The 17,947-nt window shown below is 36.7% G+C and overlaps 2 protein-coding genes across 16 annotated transcripts in view; both read right to left on the bottom strand.

The window, feature by feature from the left end:
* Positions 1 to 1,386: 1,386 nt before the first annotated feature.
* Positions 1,387 to 12,478, bottom strand: MEE50 (ARM repeat superfamily protein). 15 transcript variants are annotated; one of them, XR_016081479.1, is made up of 6 exons: positions 11,755 to 12,478; positions 11,405 to 11,499; positions 10,052 to 10,677; positions 8,941 to 9,890; positions 7,462 to 7,507; positions 1,387 to 2,543 (listed from the first exon to the last, which is right to left on the bottom strand). XR_016081479.1 is itself a non-coding variant. In XM_088896872.1 (4 exons), the coding sequence occupies exons 3-4, from the start codon at positions 10,656 to 10,658 to the stop codon at positions 9,010 to 9,012; spliced, it is 1,488 nt and encodes a 495-aa protein (XP_088752998.1). In that variant the 5' UTR covers positions 10,659 to 10,664; positions 11,405 to 11,499; positions 11,755 to 12,478; the 3' UTR covers positions 1,387 to 9,009. The 15 variants fall into 15 exon arrangements, 3 of the variants coding, with proteins under 3 accessions (XP_088752998.1, XP_088752996.1, XP_088752997.1); XR_016081480.1 differs by having other exon boundaries at positions 1,387 to 2,515; XR_016081483.1 differs by having other exon boundaries at positions 1,387 to 1,931.
* Positions 12,479 to 15,743: 3,265 nt separating this feature from the next.
* LOC104586024 (NADH dehydrogenase ubiquinone complex I, assembly factor-like protein (DUF185)) overlaps positions 15,744 to 17,947 on the bottom strand; it is an 87,846-nt gene continuing 85,642 nt past the window's right edge. Inside the window, exons 13-14 of the mRNA XM_088896869.1 lie at positions 16,770 to 16,898; positions 15,744 to 16,285 (exon numbers count right to left, since the gene is read on the bottom strand). Coding sequence (XP_088752995.1) covers positions 16,151 to 16,285; positions 16,770 to 16,898 — 264 coding nt within the window. The 3' untranslated portion in view covers positions 15,744 to 16,150. The remainder of the gene's footprint in view (positions 16,286 to 16,769; positions 16,899 to 17,947) is intronic.

The raw sequence follows: 17,947 nt of genomic DNA, 5'->3' as shown, positions 1-17,947 counted from the left end.
CAGGCGGTGAATGTTGGGTGGTAAGTTTGGAAGAGGAGGTGGAAGGCTCAGTAGTGGTGGTTTGGTAGAGGGGGGTAAGGATGAGGTAGAGGGTCACGAGTTGGTGTTCGAAGATGGAAGGAGAGTGATGGAGGGAGAGGGAGGGAAAGATGGTTGAGGGCGGCGATTGGCTGGGGGGTGAATAACAGGGGCAAATGATAGTTTATCCTCTATTAGTTTTACAAAGGAGAGGGCAAAGGAGATGGTGATAGGTTTGGTGATTGCAAGCTCCTGTTGGATTTCGGGTTTAAGTGGAAAGATGAAGCAATTAAGGATTGTTTGAGGGGATAGGTCATCAATGCGGTTGCAAATGATCTCAAAGCGGGATTGGTAATATGAGACTGAGGAGGTTTGGGTTAGCTTGAGCAAAGTGGCTTGGTGATTAACAAAGGAAGACGGTCTGAATTGTTCTTCCAGTGTTGTAGTAAGATTGGTCCAAGTGGATAGCTGTTGGTTGCAGTGCATCCATTGAAACCAGCTAAGAGCTTGGTTGGCCATGAAGAAAGAGGCGATGTCGATTCGTTGGTCGTCCGGGGTACGATGGAAGTTGAAATAAAGCTCAGCCTGGAAGAACCAGTCATGGGGGTTGGAGTGTGAGATTTTGTAGCAGAGGGGACAAACGGAAATGGAGGAGTTGGCAGCAAAAGATGAGGAAATCGATTGAGGAGGAAGAATGATGATGGGCTTGTCGGGGCGAGGAAGGCGAAGGACCAATTCATTGAGGGTTGATTGGATGTTGTCGAGTTTGGTTTAGTGGTCTGTGCAAGAAGCACGTAGTTCTTCAATGGCATATTCTAATACTTTGTATCTGGTTTGAACACCAGCTGCGACTTGTTCAGCCATGGAGGCAGAGAACGGAATGAAAGCAGCACCAATTGATAGGGTTTTGGAAGAATTTGCCCCACTTCGAACGTGAGGGAAGCTCTAGAAAGATGAGATAAAGATGTGAGTTCTTTTTTCCTCCCCTTCACATTCATACTATAATGATATTTATAAGAAATATTTAACAGAAAACGATTACGCCAGAGAGGCAAGTGATCAATATGCGTAAATAACTAAAGCTGTGCATGAGTGGCTGCTATTTTCTGAACCAAATGGATTTGATAATATTCCTTCATGGTCATGGTATCCCCTATGGCAGAGCAAGGTTATCAGGCCGTTGCCGCTCGTGTGAGAGATCACGGGTACCAGGTGCGCCCCTCCTATCACAGTTACGTTAAAGATGTCTTACTTTTCAGTGGCAAAACACGAACCAGATGCACCGTATATTTCGCCAAGAATGAGTTATTCCATTTCCTGTTTTTCCATTTTACGCATAGCCATGCACAAATTACTACCTGTACACTAAATGCAAATTGGAAGATCCAATCAATTGAACTTCTATTGGTAAATTCTTTTCAAATACGTAATACATGGATAAAGGTAATCATTATTTTAAATAAATACAACTGACATTTGACAAATTCAAAATTTGAAAAAAAATACACTCATCCTCTCCATGCTTATGTGCATTTCGAGCATTCACTGGACATCAGAAAACCTGTTGCCTTCAATATCTGTTAACAAAAACAAAGAAACTCTGCTCCTGCTTTCCCATTAACCGGGCCCAACAGATTGTCTTAAAACTAGATCGTCTTTCCAATGGTTGAAGCTAAATTACATAAACACTTTTGCATATCCACATGTATGCTTTCCTGGAAAAAAGTTGGGAATTGCCTGAAGATATGCTTTCCAGTAAAAAATGTCAGTGATCTGCTCTACTTGGTATTATGTGTTGGCACACTAAGGTAAAACTTGGTATTCTTGAAATCATCCAGAAGTGGATTGTACCCATCCTTGGTTCTTGTCTTTGATGGGAGGCCAAATTCTTCCATGAAAGATGCTGTATCAAGCTACAGAAAGAGATGCAGTTTTGAGGGAAGTATATATACAATGATACCATCAAATAAAAAGAAAATTAGCAACTAAGAACTTGGAAAAATAAATATCACTTGTGACAAAGTTTAAGCAAAACAAACATTTTTAATACCTCGTGAAAAGAATGTATTCATTTTTCCTTCAAAAGGAGTTTACAAGCTGAGTTTCTTCTCGGTAATGAGGAGAAATGTGACTAATTTACTCAGGAGTTGCTAAATCTTTTCTTTTTTATCTTTTTTTTTTCTTGCATAAAACTCTTGAAAGTATTGCTTTCACTATATATAGATGGCATTTTGAGAAGGTGGAAATCAATAGAATAAACTGTCCTCTTTCAGAAAGCCATTATTCCTGACAATTTTGTAAAATAGCTAACTCATATTAAATTTATTTACTTTCAATGTTGAAAGTTCATATCTTCTTGGTGTGAGTTCAAACTTTCAGTCAGGGGAGAATATAACTCTAATTATTCTTCTCTTCTTCTCCTGTTTTGATGACATGTCTTTCTGCATCTTCATCCATCCAGAGCAGTAATGGTCCATGCGTTCTAGGAGCCAGAAGTCTGTTGGAAAAAATATATTAGCATCACCCTGCCACCAGGAAAGACTTGAAAACCTTAGGAACTAGCATGGGCTATCTGGACCAACTTGCAAGATTATTATTACCCTTAGTACCTAAAACTGGGACATGATTTAGCAAGATTATACAGCAATGACCTTGGGAACAAGGTTAGGTTACTATGAGCATATTTTAAGAACACCAACTTAAGTGGAGAATATCATTGCATTAGTGCATTTGATATTTAATAATGTCATGTGATCTCAGTAGGCAGATAATATTTTCAATTCAAATCAAATTTAAAGATATTGCAAAACTAATCACTGATAAAATAACTGCAGATAAAGGGTATGGGAAATTTTAGTAGCACTATTGCTAACTGGATGATAAAGAAATACTTTACAAAGTAAACAGTAAAAACTTCAATTTGTTTTCTTTTTGTAAATGACAAAATTGTAACTCAAATGCCAATAAATGTTAAAAACAAAACTCAATGAATAAATTGTAAATTAGACGATAAGGATTTTCATCAATTTTGTTATGCTACAGAATTTTCTGTTTATCACATATCCAGTGTTTGTGTAATTATTGTTTAATCTTCCCAAATTTGGCATCTGTAACCACTTGTACTAAACCCAAAACAACCTTAATAAATTCCCCAATAATTAAAACCCAAAAAAAGTTATCAGTCAAAGTAATGGTCAATAAGAAAAGGAGAAGAGTTTCCCTGCAAGCACAACTTTAAAGTGTACCACTCTATACATCCAAAGGTCAAACCAGTTTGATGCAAAAAACCAGGTTTGGATACCAAAGGAGAATCACCTGAGCGGAAATATGGAGTTTCCAAGACACCACAATAGCATCATAGATCCCCTAAATGTCATTTTGCAATGGATCAGATTATAAACGGATTCAGACTATCTTGGCACATGATGAATTTATAGAGAATGGCAATACCACCATGACTAAGATTAATGCTCAATATCTTATCCAGAAATTGGAAAAGCTGATGAGGGACTTTTTATGGGAGCTAGGAGAGGAAAAGTGGGACCATAGGATGCGTGGGAAGTGGTTACTAGAAGCAAGAAACAAGGAGGTCTTGGGATCAGAAATATAAGAAAAAGAAATATGGCTTTATTGGGGAAGTGGTTATGGAGGTTCCCTTTAGAGAAGGATAAGTTGTGGGCTAAGATAGTGGCTAGCATTTATGGTTGGGAGGACAATGGCTGGGATCCTGGAATTCTGACAAGGACTACTAGTGCTTCTCTGTGGAAAGCCATACATGACCTTCTACCAGTTTTCTCCCCTTGGGTCAGGTATGATTTGAACTCAGGAAATCTCATTAAATTTTGGGAACAAACTTGGGTGGGGGATACTCTCTTAATGTACCAATTCCCTTCTTTGTATGCTCTCCCTGACTTGAAAAATGAGACCATTTCTTCCTTCCTAGTTCCTTCTGATTTTGCCTCAGGATTTGGGTGGAATTTGGGATTGAGAAGGGCTGTCAGGGATACAGATTTGGGTAACATTTCGAACCTTTTGGCCATACTTGAAAACGTTTTCTTGGATCCCTCAAAGGAGGACAGCAGATTTTGGACCCCCTCACCCTCGGGCTCGTTCTCTTGTGCATCTCTATTCAAAACCTTAACTCAGCAACCTGCTCTTCCTGGTTTGTCTTTCCCTATTAAAGAGGTCTGGTGCAAGCCCATTCCTCCTTGGGTTGGGAGTTTTTATTGGGAAACTTTCCTGAAAAGAATCAACACAAGTGATCTGCTTCAAAGATAGAGACCCAAGACTTGTTTATCCCTGCATAGGTGTATTCTCTGCAAGGCAGATGGGGAATCTGGTTAACACCTTTTGGTATTTTGCCGCTATGTTAAAACTGTATGGGCGTGGTTTTTCTCACTTTTTGGGTGTACCTGGAACCCTCGAATGAATGTGCAAAGTTTGTTTTCCCCTTCCTTATTCAGCTGGCCAATGAAAAGAGGAAGGATCATGTGGAGGTGTTTAAGGGCTGCGGTGTGTTGGACCTTATGGGAAGAAAGGAAATCAAGAATTTTTTCAGAACAAGAAAGAAGCATTGAGAACCTGATAGAGTTGATTCACATTAGGATGGCATATTGGCTGAAATCTCTGGATTTATTCACAGACTTCACTGTGGATGACTTGTTGAGAAGTTAAAAAGGACACAAGTCCCTCTTGGATACCTCCCCCCTTGGGCTTCTTAAAACTTAATTTTTTTTTTTTATCAATAACACTTTCATTAAATCATCAATAGAAGATTTACAAAAGGAAGACAAACAAGCTTATCTTCCAAGAGCAACAAAGAACCTCAAGAAAAGGAAAAAAAGAAAAAGAAAAGAAAGAAAGAAAGAAAGAAAACACACTACAGTTACAGCTTGGCCCAAAAAAATGAGTCCCTTTCTACCCCTTGTTTAGCTAAACTGTTAGCTAGGGAATTAGCCGATCTTTTAACCCAACATATCTTAACTTCCATTTCCCGCACCAGCCACTTAAATTTCCTCCTCTCATTATTGTACTTCCATAAACCATTGTGATCTTTAAGCAGCCACCCTATCACCACCTCTGAATCCCCTTCAATTAAGAGTTTCCTGATGTCCAACTCCTTAGCTTTTTGGACTCCTTCCATAATTGCAAAGATCTCAGATCTAAGGGAGTCACCCACTCCAATTGAGCCTGAGAACATGGCAGAAATGACCCCATTTTCATCCCTAAAAACACCCCCAATCCCTGATTGTCCTGGATTCCCCTGCTACACCCGTCAAAGTTTAGTTTCACGAAACCACTAGGTGGAGGGGTCCAAACCACACACATTACTGACTTAGTTTGTGTGCAACTTGCAATTTCACCCCACTTCCTCAACAAGTCATCCACAGTGTAATCTGTGAAAAGCTCCAAAGATTTCAGCCACTGTACCGCCCTAAATTGAATGATAGCCCTTAGATCTACTGCTCCTCTCTGAGCTTCTGAGAATATCCTAGAGTTTCTTTCTTTCCAAAGTGTCCAACGCATTGCAGCCCTTAGTCCTCTCCACATTGTCCTTCCCCTTTTTATCCGCCACTTGAAAAAAGAAGGGGAAAAAAGGCCTTGCAAGTCTGATGGGGGGTTCCAACTGCAACCAAAAAAGGACAAAGCCCATTCCCAAATTAATCTCGCAAAATGGCAAGACACCAGTAGGTGAAAACTAGTCTCCCCATCCGCTTTACAAAGAACACACCACTGAGGTGGATATTGGGGGAGTATTCAGGAATGAAGAGGGGATTATTTCAGCCATCTACTCAAGCCCTATTGGAGAGGGTGACTAAGGGCTGAGCTCATGGCAGCCTTGGAAGGAGTTCAAAGTGCAAGGGAGTTGAACATTAGGAGACTAATAATGGAAGGGGACTCGAAGGTGGTAGTAAGATGGCTAAAGGAAGACAAGACTGCTATGTGGAATTACAGCAATGAAAGGAAAAAAAATTTAATTGGCTGGCAAAAGATATTGAAATAAAATTCAGTTGGGTGAAGAGATCTGCTAATTCATTTGCGGATGGGGTTAGCAAAGCAAGGGGTGATTAGGGATTCTTTGTTTTGGGCTCATTTCTAATCCTGTAATTTTGTTTTGTTGTTTGCAAGGGAGTTAAGATAGCTTACCTCCCTTTGCTTGTATGCATACTTCTTATTTAATCTTAATGAAATTCTTGGTTATTGATTAAAAAAAATATCTTATCCAGAAATGCTAGCCACAAAAGGCCCTCACCCTAAACATTCTAGAAAAAAAAACACTCACAAACAAAAATACTGTCGTTAATGGGTTGTGTCTAGGCTGGGTCAGAACCTATAGGGCCTGTAAATAATAGACACAGAAGTAACCCTATTATTATTGGGCTTATTGTAACTGAACAATAAGACCCAATTATAAAAGATGGACCTTTAGCCTCATATTTGACAATAAACCTATTAATTCTCTTGCTCTCTTACCAAAACATCTTATATATCCCCTACAAAATTACAATCTTAGACATCTTATATGGAAGCATTACAGGTAAACATTGATGAACATTTATAATCAGGAATCAAAATGCATACTCAGACCATGTAAAACGGCTAGATTAACTCAGAACCCAGAGCCTTTTTTTACCTGAGAGGAACAGGCCATTTGTATGCCTGCTAATGTCATTTATTAGTTTCTTGTGTGCCAATTACATGAGTTTACTCCACCCCCTAATATTTTATTAAGAGAGTATTTAAACATAACAATAAAAAGACAGATATTTCATGTTCTATCAGAACCTACCTTTTTTTAACCTGAAAACGGGTCATTTGTAATCCTGCCGATGCCATTCATTAATTTCTTGTGTGCCAATTACATGAGGTTATTCCACCCTCTGTTCTTTATTTTATATAAAAGGTAAAATTACAAGAGTTACCCTGCAGCTACACATGGCCAAGTATTTGATAGTAACTTCCAATTCTATTTTTTTATTGGTAACCTTTTGATTATAGAAAAATGGTTTATGAACAAATCATGCGAAGAATCCCAAATTTTGGCTGGGAGACACCACTCAACCCTTAGTTTTTCCACCACATTTCATTTACAAGCAAATGCCCCCCAGAGTAACCGAACCCTTTCTGCCCCTTGTTTGGCCATAGAGTCAACCAAGTTGTTTGAAGATCTATGAGTCCAAGATCCTTGATGATTGTTCTTTAGCCATCTCATGAATAAAAAGCCAGGCATTCATGGCAGTAACAGTAAACCCTTAAAAGGACTAATTGTTTAAGTCATAGCTGGGACGAGAAAGAAATCTACATTGCTATCATAAAGAAAATAATCATGCATTCATTGCATTCGCATAAATCATTTATCAAGAGAGGAAAAAAGGAAGATTAGGAAATCTAATAAAAAATAACCAGAGAGGAAATTAGAAATGGAAGATAGAAAAGGGAAACCTTTTGCATCTAGATAGCTGCTATGATCCAAACTGCTGCCATCCTTCTGGAGAGTTAAAAGAAACAATGTAAATCATACTTGTTAAATCTGTCTACCAAAAGCCAACAACACAACATAAAACAAAGGCAGAATTACAGCCTTTATCATTCTATGAGAGTAAAGAATCCAGAGATATGAAACAAATTTGAAAATAATTAAGTTTATAGATAAGGCCCAACTAAGTTGCTTTTCTTATTCTTCTGTAAATTGATGGTTTTCATCATATGAGTTTTGAGAATTGATCTTTCTTTTCATCAAAGTAAGAAAAAGGAATGAGATGCAAGGGCTGTCCTATAAAAAGAAAGGAAGAACAGCTAACAAATCCATGGAAAGAAAAGCCGAGTAGATACTATAATCACAAACTTCAGTAGAGAATAGCAAGCCAAAATTAAAACCTAACCTTCATTTCTGGTTTCTGATACAATCCTCAAAACCCAATAATCAATTATTTGCACCTGCTTCTCATCCATAATAATTAAGGAAAAAGATACAGTAATAGACAAGTTTGGTAGAAAAGTTTCTCCATGAGCAGACTGCTACGTTCTTCATTTACAACACCAATCACAATATCCAAAAGAAATAATGTCACTGCCTTTAACTCTCAGCCGGTATATGCTAACTCCCCAGCTCCTAAGAGGAAGAGTTATAATAGTAAACATTTATATTCAAGTGAAGCTGTCAACCCGTCTTTGTATATTCTTGTGCTTCAATTAGATCTGAAGCCTTTACATTTCTTGTGCTTCAATGGGGGGAAGCCTTTACATTTCTTTATCCTAAAGTCTTGTTCCACATTTGACAGGTTCCAAAGTGCAAACCATTGTGAATGATCCTTTAAGTTTAAAAAAAATATATCAAGTAGCATTTCTATGTTTCGTTGTTGATGTATCTGATGAATCAACAAATCATCTTGATCTAAACATTGGGGAGTCAAACTATTCTATACATGGCTAGACAGTATAACAATATAAATACACCATTGGTGTCCTAACTACAGGGCCTTTCTTGAAATAGCATTAAAAAGGAAATCTGGGCCAAAAGACAGGAAACTGTGACACCAAAATCTGGGCCAAAAGACAGGAAATCTCCATGAGCAGACTACATTCTTCATTTACAACACCAATCACAATATGTAAAAGAAATAATGCCATTGCCTTTAACTCTCAGCCGGTCTATGCTAACTCCCCAGCTCCTAAGATGAAGAGTTATAAAAGTTTCGTCTGATCATCAAAGTGTAAACATTTATATTCATGTGAAGCTGTCAACTCATCTTTGTATATTCTTGTTTTTCAACTAGATGTGAGAAGACACAAAGTATAAAAGTTCAATAACTAAAAAAACAAGAAAAAAAGGTGTACAACACTACGACTGCTATTTGCAACCAGCAACAAGGAAGATTACAGGATCAAATCAGAACATTATGTCAGATGAGTATAGTTTACCCACTTCAAGGCCTCTAGTGAGCCCCATCAAATCACGTTCTAATTATAGTTAGTGCCAAGAATCATAAATCAGGAAACGTTGACCAGCTTTGCACGCCGAGTCTTCTGGTCCACCTCTACCCGTAAACCAAGACCAGAAATTTCAGGAATATCAACAGAACCTTGAAGCTCCAGTTCTGCTACTACCCTTTGATTTTCTGCATTTCCCTCTAATAAGTTCCTTATTGACCAGATGCCCCATTCTCTCAAGAAGGGGTTATCTTCATCAGTAACACATTGTTGCATTAACAAAAGAATTCCATTGTTCTTCCTAATTAAGTCTTGCACATACTTCCTTCGATACAAACAATTGCCAATGACTGCAACAATGTCTCTTCGAAATCCTTTGTAGGGGCAAACCTTTGGTGAATCAGAAGATGATGGCCCTTCTTGGGTCTCTACTTTCTTGATTGACTTCCTGATTATTGCGGGTGGCTCAAGGTCACGAAGCAAATCTAACATCAGTTCTATGAGCCCAGAAGACAATAGGGTACTGACAACATCCACTGAGTTTTCTTCTTTAGAACTTCTCATATCTTCCCGAGCACAAATATCTCTTAGAATGGTGATTGAGTATCCAAGAACATCAATTGTGGCAAAACCCGTTGGAAGACCAGATTTGCCTCTTGAGCAAGAATCAATGACTACAACAGATCTCCTCAGTATTTCAAGAACACAAAATGCAAAATCATTTGAAACAATAATCTCTTCAATTTTCTGATTCAAAACCTCTGAAAGGGTACTCAACAAGAACACCTCAGCAGCTGTGAAAAGGGAATCACCATGATCAACATCACCACCAATAATGGTAGACTGGGCTGAGCTTAACTTAGAAAACAATTGAGGGAAGTGGTTATCTTCAAAGAAGACTCTCGAAAGAAGCAGCTTCAACCAGTCTTCTCTGAATCCAACTGGAAAAACCAAAATAAAAGAGGAAATATAAAAGACCCAATTTTCATATTTGGCTTGCAAAATGGAATAACTAAGAAATAAGAATGTAGAGACTACAGTTCATGGTTAAAGCAAAGAACCATATAACAAAATCACACATTTAAAGCAAAGAAAAGCAAACCTGTTGAAGCAGTCCTGATAATTTCCGCTACAATAGGCAACCCTTGAATCCCACAAAGCTCTCCAATGCGTTCATGGCTTCCATTACAACAGTTGTACAGAACCATAGACAGGGCATCAGAAATCTCAGGCCTTCGAATACTCGCAATCTCCACAAACCAAACAGGGAAGAACTGACCCCAAATTGCAGACCTATGTTCTTCTCCGGCCAAGGAGACATTCCCCAGAACCTGTAATCCAATACGAAAGATTCCATAATCCGGATTGGAACCTAACCCTACAGACTTTAAAGCAAGCAAGATGATCTTAACACCATTTTCGTTGATGAAAGAGTTCTGGTTCACGATTTCTCCAGCGCAGAGGTTCCTGAGTAGTCTGAGAGACAAGGCGAGAAGGTGAGGTGCTGAGGAGTTAGAAAGGAGTTGAGAGAGTTGTAGACCCACAAGGAGAATGTTGTGGGAAGCGAGGTCAGAGCGGCCATGGGCAGTTCTAGCTGCTTCTAGGAGACACTCTAGGGCTTCGTCTAAACGAGACGAATTTGCAGCTATAAGCAATGGTTGTAGGATGCTTTCAGGTACAGAAAACTCCATCGGCAGCGTATCCTCCATTTTAACCTGAAAGGTTACTCTGCAAAGAGGTTTATCATGAATGAAAAGGGGATGTCAATGTATCAGGTTCATTGTGGGTTTGAATCGAACCAACCCGGTCCAGAGTTGCACCAACCCAAAAGGGCTGGCCCAATCCATCCCATATACAGTAAACTATAATCAATCAAGCCTATATACACAAATATTTCAACGACGCAATGTCAATGGGTCGGGTCTAGCACAGGTTTATCATCAACCTGACCCAAAACAAGTTTAAAGTAGGCATCAGTGGGGGTTACCAGTTACCACTTTATACAATCCACTGACATCCCTAAATCGGATCGGACATCCACCCGGTAAGCAGAGGCTCACGGGTTAAAAGGTTCAGTCGAGAACTTGAGATTGAATTAGAGGTCGAATCATGCTGATGTAATAAATAATATATACATATATTCAAAAAAATACTAAATATAAAAAAAACTAATTCAAAATAATTCAATATAAAAATAAAATAACAATTCAATCTTTCAAAGTTAAGACAATTTAAACAAATACATCAACAAACAAAGTTTAAAGCTCAATTTTAACAAATTAAATAGTATAAAATTATAAATTAAACACAATTATTTATCCTAATTTTTAAATTATAATATATAATTGTTTAATTTATTTTTACAAAATTCAAAATATAATATCAATTTATTGAAGTTTAAATTTCACTATTTCTGCATTTTTGTTCCAAGCTTTGAAGGGGGGCTTAAGCTAACCTGGAACTGAACAAGTAGGTGGGTCGTCTTGTCTATTGTGCAAGAATTTGGTGAATTGGAAGCATGAAACAAAGATCAATCGAATTTGACTAAACCTGTAAACAAAACTAATGAATGTTAACAAGTTTTCGAATTCATAAATTAAAAATAAATATTTAAATTTTAAAATAAAAGAAATTAACAAACTTTCGAATTCAGAAATTAAAAATAAAATAAATTGCTGGACATTGCAGAAACAGGCGTGAGGCGGTGGGAGGAGGAGGAGAAGAAGGAGAAGGAAATAGGAGAATAGAGGAACCACTGTCACGCAAGTGGCGGTGAACAGACCACCGCCGGAGAAGAGAGAGTACCTGGCGTCGCCGGCTACTGCTTGAGGCGGTCGACGGCGAGGCGGCGAGGCAGCGAGTCCCGACTGTTGCTAGCGGTGGAGGAGGCGATGTTCGGTGATGGCTGGAGTTCGAACGAAAGAGAAAGAGTAACGGGGGTTTGTGGTTTTTGATTTTGCGCAAATTTCTTAAATTATTCCTATTGTTTATTTAATTTACTAACTCTACCTTTATTGTTTTAATGTCTTTTTTGCCCTTAAGAGAAAAATCCTTCTTCCTTGTTTCATGTCTTCTCTCTTACCATCCTCCCCTGTTTTGAACGTTCAAAGTATTTGAACCGGCCGGAGGTCGATTCTTCTCGCAGCGGCATGAGTTTGAGTTGTGATGTGCAGATCGGCCAACTAAACTCCATTTCCGGACCAGAGGTCTGAGATTTGGACTGTATCTATTGCTATGTGCAGCATGAGTCTCGACCTGTACTCCCCCCATCCTTTCTTGTTTCTTGTTCATCATGGAGGTCAGCCATTCGCGAAACACTGAAGCGTCCTAGCTTTCCTTAAATCGCTTTTCCTAAATCTAACAGATAGTCTCTACTTAGAGACTGCCGACAGCAATAACAACAACTTCATCATGGCGATGAGCCATTTGGAGATGGAACAGTGGAAGTGTCCTGCCTTTATTCCCTAAATCCAATCAATAGCCTCGACTTACTTAGAGACCACCGACAACAATAGCAGCAGCTTCGTCATGGTGGTCGACCATTTGGAGACGGAACAGTGGCGGCCATAGCAGTCAACCATTTGGCATAACATCAACTACCCCATCAATTATTGCAACTCCATTAATCGTTGTAACTTCATTAATCAACTCTCTTGATCTCCTTCTTCTATATCTTTTAGTGATAAAAAAAAAATTAAAAATATCAAATCGAAGTTAGACAGGGAGTGGAACAGTTGTGCCGCCAGCTACAGTCAGGGTTCGGGTTGGAGAAGCATGAAGGGTAATATTGGGTTTTAAAAAGAATTTATACCTCATGTAGTGTGTTGTGTGTATGGATTTTGACAAAGACTAATAGATGATAATAACAGGGGTAGAACTAGTCAATTGTCAAGAGCAATAGGGGTGGTGGAAGACAATAATTAAGCATTTAGGTTAGTAAATTAAGACTTAAGTTTTGTTTGGTTGGCCGGTCCCAAGTTGATCCAGATGGGTGGGCGGTTTTTTATGATTTTTTTCATAAGTCTTAGGTCACAATTCGATCGGTTCAATTGGTTGATCTAGTCTGGTTTTCAGAGAAAATGTTTTTGTAAGCAATAAATTCACATGTGCCGCTTTACTCAAAAAATAAATAAAAAATTTACACGTGCCAAGTGCACAAAGAGTCAACTTTTTTTTACCCACAAAGAGTACACATGTGAGATCACTTTGCTATTTGGAAAAAACAGCCAACGCTATTTTGGGAGCCTTTGCACATTTATTACACCTTAACTAATTCAGATCCTCATTTGTCTTTTCAATTAAAAAAGTATCAAGTATAAATATTATTGGGAGAATGACCGATAACCCCAGGGTCAGAATTTGTAGGTTCAAAGTACATTTGGGGTAGGTTCCAGCTTGGAATTGATGCCAATTCACAAGTAGATATGGGTGCATAGAGTGTGGTTTTTGGACCTTCTGAATGTTTATAGCTTTGTAGTTTGAATAAAAAATCTACATTAGGCCAGCCCGTATTTTTCCGAATATTATTTGACCTACACTCATTAGGAGATGCCATTTACATCAGGCTCCCAAAACAACTTAGATTGTATTTTACAAACAGCAAAAGTTTTTCCTCTCAAAGTGGGTGTTTGGCATCAATGCATTTCAAAAGGGTTCTATTTCACAAGTGGGCTCTAATTCATAAGTGTTTTGTAATCTTTTTTTTTAACACAAAAAATCAGGATGTAGGCTAATGTTTAACATGTAAGAAGAGAGGTTATATTATTCAAGAAAAATAAATTTAATGTTACCATTATAAAGGATTACTTTCACACAACTTCCAATGACAATTATAATTTTTTTTTTATTTCTTTAGTACAGAAATGAACAATATATGCAAATTTGTCCCACAAAATGAACCTTATTGGAATCAACATGTCATCAACTAAACATTTCATCACAAATAAAAAATGTTTAAATAAGTAAATATTAAACACTATACAAAAGCATATTAAATAAACACACTATTGATCTAATAAAAGAATTTCTTTTTTTCTTTTTAATTTGGATACACTAGATAAGTATCACCTACACAAATGATTGCTTCAATGACATCTATGTTAGATACAAATGTTAGAAAAAAGACATATTTTTTAATATATTTAAGAAAAGAATAAACTGAAATATATCTATAAAAACCTTTTTGTTTACATATTCTAGAATATGATCAAACTTAACAAAATTGTACTTGTCTAAGGGGATTTCTTTACAGTTGTCAATACTATAGATAATTTTTGTATTTTTAGTGAATTGCAATTTTATATTAATACACATTAAGATATAGATAGAATCAGCACAATCAATCATCAACCCTCAAATGCAATATGCTATACCCTCATTTAACTCATTCCAAAATGATTCAATTTCTGCACTATAAATTTTGACTTCAATATCATCCCCCTATAAATATAAAAAATAATAAATTTATTGAATGAATATTAACTATAATTATGTAATAACCTTTAAATATGTAAAAACATACCTAAGAGTCAATAAATATAAATTTGCACATTTTCTAAATATTATCTTTTTTTTGTAAAGTGCGGATATCCAATTTTCTGATAAAATAACCTTTGATGTCCTAATACTTTTTAATAAAATTCATTTTAAAAATTAAGGTTGGATAAAATGGCATTCTATTAACATAATTTTTATTGTAAGAACAAAATGAAAGTAATCAAATGGTATATACATAATAGAGTAGATTCATCTTTGTGCTTTGTGCTTGACATTATTGTATCTAGAAGACTAGAACTTCATAACTTCCGTAATCTAAAAATTTGGGATAAATTACAGTTCTGTTTGATTAAAGTTTCTACATTGAAGTATTACAAGTATGTAGCATTGAAAATCTGTGTCTACCTTCAAAACAACTAGTGTGGAATTATCATTAAAATAGTAAAGGTTACTGAAATTTTCTGTTGTATCCAAATAAATAGAAGTTGTTGATATTCAAGCTCAATTTAAAGTTAGCAAGCCTGAGAATGTGGGTTAAGTCGGGTGTGATGAATTTGTGCATAAAATGATATGCATCGAGGAAGAAGCTAACGTGGCAGAGGGGACCATCTGACTAGACATTCGAAGGACGAGATGTTAGGAATTTTAGAGGCCATGCTTTGACGAAACAATTAATTGGCAAAGAAAATTCCAAAAATCATTAGATGTTATAACAACCTTTAATTTTCCTTTTTTGTCCTGTGATCATGTGGCCATGGCCTATATATGTGTGTAATGTTTTAATTGAGGTGGACATGAATGAGAATACTTAAGTTACCTTTCGGCAAATTCCTTCTGTGAGCTGGGCAAGGGCACTATAGCTCGAGGGAAAAATGACGAGGATAGGTTGATATCGGTTTGGTATTAAGGGTTCAATATCTAACAATATTCAGCTAACCAACCTCCATATAGTTGGACGAGGGTTAGTTTAGTAAAGGAAAAATAAAATGGACAATAGCAGTATAACACATTGATGACAAGTCAATGTTTGAATGCAGCAGCCACACAAGAATTTAAGGTGCCTTCACCAACATTGGCTGCACATTAAATCCAAAACTCAAAACAGTTACGTTAACGATGTTTTACTTTTGAGAAAGTGTACTTTCACATTTAACAAAACAAGAACCAAAGATATCGTTGGTCCACGTCTTTTGCTGCATGCTGCAGCAGATGCACCGTATATTGTTCCAAGAATGAGTTATTCCCTTTCCTGTTTTTCCATTTTGCACATAGCCATGCACAAATTACTGCCTGTACACTAAATGCAAATTGGAAGATCCAATCAATTGAACTTCTAATGGTAAATTCTTTTCAAATACGTAATACATGGATTAAGGTAATCGTTATTTTAAATAAATACAACCGACATTTGACAAATTTGAAAAAAAATACACTCATCCTCTCCATGCTTATGTGCATTTCGAGCATTCACTGGACATCAGAAAACCTGTTGCCTTCAGTATCTGTTAACAAAAACAAAGAAACTCTGCTCCTGCTTTTCCATTAACCGGGCCCAACTGATTGTGTCTTAAAACTGGATCGTCTTTCCAATGGTTGAAGCTAAATTACATAAACACTTTTGCATATCCACATGTATGCTTTCCTGGAAAAAAGTTGGGAATTGCCTGAAGATATGCTTTCCAGTAAAAAATGTCAGTGATCTGCTCTACTTGGTATTATGTGTTGGCACACTAAGGTAAAACTTGGTATTCTTGAAATCATCAAGAAGTGGATTGTACCCATCCTTGGTTCTTGTCTTTGATGGGAGGCCAAATTCTTCCATGAAAGATGCTGTATCAAGCTACAGAAAGAGAGGCAGTTTTGAAGGAAGTATTTATACAATGATACCATCAAATGAAAAGAAAATTACCAACTAAGAACTTGGAAAAATAAATATTACTTGTGACAAAAATTTTAAGCAAAGCAAACATTTTTAATACCTCGTGAAAAGAATGTAATCATTTTCCCTTCAAAAGGAGTTACAAGCTGAGTTTCTTCTCAGTAAGGAGGAGAAATGTGAGTAAATACTCGGGGGTTACTAGATCTCTTTTTTTATCTTTTTTTTTTTCTTGCATAAAACTCTTGAAAGTATCACTTCCACTATATATAGATGGTATTTTGAGAAGGTACAAATCAATAGAATAAACCCTGCCCTCTTTCAGAAAGCCATTATTCCTGACAATTTTGTAAAATAGCTAATTCATCATGTTAAATTTATTTACTTTCAATGTTCATATCTTCTTGGTGTGAGTTCAAACTTTCAGTCAGGGGAGAATATAACTCACAATAATTGTTCTTCTCTTCTTCCCCTGTTTTGATGACGTGTCTTTCTGCACCTTCATCCATCCAGAGCAGTAATGGTCCATGCGTTCTAGGATCCAGAAGTCTGTTGGAAAAAATATATCAGCATCACCCTGCCACAAGGAAAGACTTGAAAACCTTAGGAACTAGCATGGGATATCTGGACCAACTTGTAAGATTTTTATCTTAGTACCTAAAACTGGGACATGATTTAGCAAGATGATACAACAATGACCTTGGGAACAAGGTTAGGTTACTATGAGCATGTTTTAAGAACACCAACTTAAGAGGAGAATATCATTGCATTAGTGTATTTGATATTTAGTAATGTCATGTGATCCAGTAGGCAGAAAATATTTTCAATTCAAATCAAATTTAAAGATATATTACAAAACTAATCACTGAGATAAAATCACTGCAGATAAAGGGTATGGGAAATTTTAGTAGCACTATTGATAACTGCATGATAAAGAAATACTTTACAAAGTAAACAATAAAAACTTGATTTTTTTTTTCTTTTTGAAAATGATAAAATTGTAACTCAAATGCCAATAAATGTTAAAAACAAAACTCGATGAATAAATTGTGAATTAGACGATAAGAACTTCCATCTATTTTTGTTATGCTTCAGCATTTTATGTTTATCATATATCCTGTGTTTTTGTAATTATTGTTTTTATCTTCCCAAGTTTTGCATCTGTAACCACTTATATTAAACCCAAAACAACCTTAATAAATTCCCAAATAATTAAAACCAGAAAAAAGAAACAAGTTATCTGTCAAACTAATGGTCAATAAGAAAAGGAGAAGAGTTTCCCTGCAAGCACAGCTTTAAAGTGTACCACTCTATACATCCAAATGTCAAACCAGTTTGACACAAAAAACCAGGCTAGGATATCAAAGGAGAATCACCTGAAAGGAAATATGGAGCTTCTAAGACACCACAATAACATCATAGATCCCCTAAATGTCATTTTGCAATGGATCAGATTATAAACACGGATTAAGACTATCTTGGCACATGATGAATTTATAGAGAATGGCTACACCACCTGTCTAAGATGATTAATGCTCAATATCTTATCCAGGAATGCTAGCCACAAAAGGCCCTCACCCTAAAAATTCTGGAAAAAAAAAAACTCAAACAAAAATACTGTCGTCA

Source organism: Nelumbo nucifera, chromosome 1 (genome assembly GCF_055504915.1).
Source record: "Nelumbo nucifera cultivar China Antique chromosome 1, China Antique-T2T, whole genome shotgun sequence".
NCBI lineage: Eukaryota > Viridiplantae > Streptophyta > Magnoliopsida > Proteales > Nelumbonaceae > Nelumbo > Nelumbo nucifera.
Note: the sequence above shows the minus strand (reverse complement) of the source record. Positions and strands in the feature narration are given on the sequence as shown.

Coding starts and splice junctions, on each gene's coding strand:
- MEE50 (XM_088896872.1), bottom strand. CDS start 10,658: ATGGAGGATACGCTGCCGATGGAGTTTTCTGTACCTGAAAGCATCCTA. Junction 9,891..10,051: donor TATCAGGACTGCTTCAACAG/GTTTGCTTTTCT, acceptor TGGTTTTTCCAG/TTGGATTCAGAGAAGACTGG.